Raw genomic sequence first — 5,414 nt, 5'->3', positions numbered from 1 at the left:
CAAGGACCTCCACGTAAAAAACTGCATTAAAGGTTTGTCCTTGTGGCACAAATTCCCTGTGGTTCACTCCTTTTGAATCGAAAACGCATCATCCGCGTCCGTCCAGCCATCGCCAACTCCTGGCGGTTCCATCACGACAATGCGCCGAGCCACACAGCCTTCCGCGTGGCGACGTACCTGGCCCAACACAACATCGCAACCCTGCCTCAGCCACCCTACAGTCCCGACGTTGCCCCACCACACTTTTTCCTCTTCCCCCGCCTCAAAACCGCCCTGAAAGGACACCATCACGGCTCGGTTACAACAGGCCGTGACGAGGGAGCTCAACAGCATTCCGGCTGCCGTCTTCCAGGAAGCGTATGAGAGCTGGGAATCCCGCTGCCAGCGGTGTGTGGATGCAGAAGGGTCCTACTTTGAAGAATATTGAGCGCATGTATTATTTCTGTCAATAAATATTTTGTAATTGACTCAGTCCGATTACTTTAAGGACAGACCAAGATAATACTATTTTCACTGTAACATAAATAATGAAAAGAAAGTGCGTTATTTGTAAAACAAACAAATTCATACGATTATCTTTTCAGAAGTTTTTGTGCTAATTTTTACAGCTACATCCGAAAGTTATAGAGGAAAGTCCTCTACTATAAGATAGGATTCTAATGTAAGATAGTAGGTTTCCAACGTCAAATTTCAATCACAAATCTTTTTCCGCAACGATTACACGATCCAACAATCAATTTTCTACTAAACAGATTTCACTCCAAGGGCAATAAATTTATGGTGGACCCAAACAGATGATGCCAATTAATTTAGCAAAAACTCCTCTATCTCATAATAAAGGACTTTCCTTTATAATATCTGCAATTAATAATGTATCAATTTTATTATATATTGTTTTTTTAGTTTATGTTATAAGTAATCTTTGTACTTATGTATGTGTATATACACAGCAAAGAGAATATTGTGCAGTAAAAATTATTACATGTTTTTTTAATTTATAAAAGATACATTTTTCAAGATATAACACAGGAATATAGAATATTATCCGGTAAAACGTTAGTGAACCGTCGGACACATTAGATCGAAAATTTTCTGAAACGTAAAAGCATAATAAACCAAACAGAATACCCACATCAATATTTGTGTCTAGTAGGTACATTGCCGTTGTTGTTTCCTGGGGTCGGCTTTTATATGATACTTCTATGTCAGTTGGAAACAGGTCGTTGGAGATTGCTGTCGACTTCTGAAGAGAAGATTGTATTACCACGTTTTGATCATTTTGCTTGTTCTACTGGCTCTCATTTGGCTACGTTGATTTTTAGACGCTACCCATTACCGACGAAATATTTGGATTGAACAAGTTGGTCGTAATTTGTCTTTTATAATAAATATTCTTAATTTAATTGAATAAAATACTTAATTTAAAGTCTTTTTGGAGAATTGAATACTTGTTTTGCATCATGATTATAATGTAGAACGACATTTACAATTTAAATTATAAGAAATCTATTCGCATACAGGTACCATGTGGAGGATAATAATTTTGTGTATCGTGACCATGAGCATAGCGGATACTAATACAAAAGTTAGCTACGAGGGTTACAAAATTTTCAGTCATATCCCGAAACAGAACACGCATTTAGAGATGGTTAAAGGAATGAAAATTGACGGTGACGGTGTAAGTAGACAAAAATAGAGGAAAGTCCCCTATTCTGAGATAGGATCTTAATATGTGATAGCGGAGTTTCTATTAAATTTATGGGCATCATTAGTTGATTTCACTATGAATTATTTATTGCCCTTGGAGTGAAATCTGTTTAGTGGAAAATTCCTTGTTAAATTGTGTAATCGTTGCGAAAGAAGATTTGTGATTGAATATGGATGTTGGAAACCTGCTGTCTCACATTAGAAACCTATCTTATAATAGAGGACTTTCCTGCATATATGTACACACATACACACACACACAGTTTGTAAACAAATATTTTCTTCTAATAAGAAATTAGTATCACACTAGTTAATTTTGTCAGTTAAAAATAGCAATTCTCACGCATTTTACATTATCTATCTGAAATAATGTGACATTTAATTTTATTGTTACTTTAAATCACAAAATACAAAATAGAAAACGAAATAATAAGTAGAGATGTTCTCAATAGGTTTAAGATTAAATTTCAGGTAATTTACTAAATTAAATCTTATTTACAGTACCGATTCTTGCGAGACCCAAGTTTTTTATTCAGAGAAGTATTTATCATAGTAGGACCAGAAAACCTAACTGACTTTTACGAACTTATGTCCGATTTCAACGCAGACTTTGAAGTCAGAAGTCACAATGTCCAGAGTTTAATCGACGCTACGATTCCTCAGAGTCCATCGAAGTTTGATTTTGAAAGCTATCATACTCTCCAAGAAATCTATGATAATCTGGACGAATTGGCCACGATGTACCCCAAGATGGTGCATATCGTCGTAGGAGGCACAACATTTGAAGGACGTGAAATCAAAGGCGTAAAGTTATTCTCTGATTCCGAGAAATCCGGAGTCTTTCTCGAGGGTGGCATTCATGGTAGGGAATGGATTTCCCCGGCAACTGTCATGTATATCCTGCATCAATTAGTGACTAGCGATGATCCAGATGTGAAATATATACGTGAAAATCATAATTGGATTATTTTCCCAGTATTCAATCCTGATGGATATGTGTACTCGCATGAGAAGGTAAGTTTTATTTCATGATATCATAAGGCGTTATCTGTTATAATAATTTCTATCATAAGTTGAGATCACATGGGTGTTTCTTTGATAATTTCCAGGATAGATTATGGTGCAAAAATCGCAATCTCGCACAGTACTATCCTACCTGCTTTGGCGTGGACCTCAATAGGAACTGGGATTTTCGCTGGAATAGTAAGTGTCTAATTAGCGAATAAAAGAATGTAATAAATAATAGAAAAACCTTATCAAAAATTTTTAAAAAATATTAGCAGCTTTAAAACGCTAATGACATTAAGATTCATCTATGTAACGTTGTAATTTGACATTTTCAGAGACGGGCTGGACCAACAATCCTTGCGACGACACTTATCCTGGATACGTATGGTTCTCCGAAGTAGAGACGGACAGCATGTCCAAATTTATGTCAGACAATATCGAACATTTTGACTCGTATATCTCGTTCCGTGGTTTTTCCCAACGATTAATGTTTTCTGTTGGTAATACTGATGCATCTACTCTCTTCTCTGATCAATTGGTAAGAAATTGAATTGATAAAAGAATGTTGCCTTTTTGAAAAATAAAAATTGTGATAAAAAGGACATAATACTTTAAGAAGCAAATAAGATTTTAAGCAATGCATTATCGTTGTTTCAACTAACTTTTTCACATTAAACATGGATTTTTAAGTTGTTTGTTTCTAATAATTTAATACGCAAAAGCATGCTCTTTGCACATTTAATATGATTAAATATTGTAATAGAAATTCAATGTGATATTTGCGATTTCAGCTCCGTCTTGGTTCAATAGCAGTCGAGGGTGCTAGGAAGGTCTACGGTACCAACTATACGGTTGGACGTATTAACAATTTTCACCGTACGTAAATTCATACTATTGCAAAAATAAAAAATGTTGTCTTCGTAACATTGGAAAATAATAACGTCTTGTTTTTTTTATATTGTATATATTGTACATGTAAATTACAAAGGTTTGCTGTGCTATTTTATTAAATCGAAACAATTGCAATTTAAAAGACATGTTACTTTTTATAAGCAATGTAAAATTATTTCCAGGGTCGAGTGGCCTCAGTGTAGATTACGTCTCAGGTGTTTTGCGTAAATCCATCGTGTTTATGTTCGAATTGCGCGATGAGGGTCAATACGGCTTCTTGCTACCACCTGATCAGATTATTCCGACTGCAAACGAGACTCTAAATGCTCTTACAGATATGTTTAAGACATTGTCAAACGGATTTTTGTAAAATGATGATCCTAAATGAATGTTTTATGATTTATTGTTATTAATTACATAATTTTATTTGATAATTGACCAATATTACGCGAATAACTGTTTTCATGTAATCTATCATTATTGTTAGAACAATTGTCTGCAAATGTATTTGAAAAAATTCTATTTACTTTTTACATTATTTCTTGGCATACTTTGCCCAAATTAATGATTCAGTATAATTCCCAGCTTAATACTTACTAGTACTTTGCTTTACTACTTTTCATTTAGTACTTATAATTAATTCTCACATCTCTCTGTACGTTTAAGATAATAAAGAATTATATTACTATATTCTAAGCGTATCATAAGCGTGTTGTCTATTTGTACAAATTGTACGATAACAGTCATTACGATTTTGGTTACTTCCTGATCAATTATTCCAAGTTGAGAAGAGATTCTGAACTCCTTTGTATTCATATTTAAGAAGATGAAAAAATGTCAGAAAAAAGATTTGCAATTTGTAATTACATTGAATTGCGCAGTATGTCCGTGTTAAGTAATAGCATATTACTTATAGATTGTTGATATTTTATTTAGGTGTATGATCAATAACTGTTAATACATTTTTATTTAAATCTTAGTCTAAATCATGTTCAAATTTCAGTCTATACGATATTTCGAAGTTTCTATGCTCAATATAAATAAGATTACGTATATGTTGTTGTTCTAAAACAAAAACAAATTTCTCTAATTTACCGCGTTTTATCTTGTTCGATTTATTTTAGTTATTCGCTTACTGAATTCGATCTCTCTCAAGTCCCAGTGAAGTAATTTGTGCAGCAGCTTGTTGATATATTTTCAGTTGCAAGTATTAAATAACTTCATTTTATGTCAGTGAAACTGAAAATGTAAGACGTAAAATGATATAATACAATTCGTGGACAAATCTTCATAGACTTGACGTCTTAAAACATTAAGGTGTGAAGACTATGAAGTTAAGTATAGATTAATAATTTTGTTAAATTATCTACTGTCTAGAGAAAATGTACATCACACGTAGGAATAAATAAAAAACAATGAACATGAAATAAAATGACAGCTTTCAAACAATTCTATTACTTTATATAACTACATAAACAAATAAGATTCTACGTATAATACATTTAGTGATACCGATAGTACTATTTTATAGTACTTATAGAAAGAATTTGAAGAAGAGATTGGAAAGAAATGAATTTTTGTTACAGAAAATAGTATAAATGCCCACATAATAAATTAAATGTTTTATATATTTGGCAACATTTCCATCGTGCGAGAAAATAGTCGTAAAACAGGCGCATACAATTCATAAATATGTGCACAGATGGCGAATACAAGTGACGAAATAAGAGGTTTACTTATAAAATGTGCGTAAATGTAAAGGCTGGTCTACAATACATGGAGTAAGCTGGAGTAAGGAGTAGGAGTAA

General features: G+C 33.2%; 1 protein-coding gene across 1 annotated transcript; it reads left to right on the top strand.

The window, feature by feature from the left end:
- Positions 1-1,243: 1,243 nt before the first annotated feature.
- On the top strand, positions 1,244-4,304 carry LOC105564537 (zinc carboxypeptidase-like). Its single transcript, XM_012016979.1, has 7 exons — positions 1,244-1,360; positions 1,521-1,678; positions 2,209-2,721; positions 2,817-2,910; positions 3,051-3,253; positions 3,507-3,591; positions 3,789-4,304. The coding sequence occupies exons 2-7, from the start codon at positions 1,526-1,528 to the stop codon at positions 3,974-3,976; spliced, it is 1,236 nt and encodes a 411-aa protein (XP_011872369.1). The 5' UTR covers positions 1,244-1,360; positions 1,521-1,525; the 3' UTR covers positions 3,977-4,304.
- The last annotated feature ends 1,110 nt before the right edge of the window (positions 4,305-5,414 follow it).

This window comes from Vollenhovia emeryi, unplaced genomic scaffold (genome assembly GCF_000949405.1).
Source record: "Vollenhovia emeryi isolate VEMERY1.0 unplaced genomic scaffold, V.emery_V1.0 DF939163.1, whole genome shotgun sequence".
In the NCBI taxonomy this organism is placed as follows: domain Eukaryota; kingdom Metazoa; phylum Arthropoda; class Insecta; order Hymenoptera; family Formicidae; genus Vollenhovia; species Vollenhovia emeryi.
This window is presented reverse-complemented; position numbering and strand designations above follow the sequence as displayed.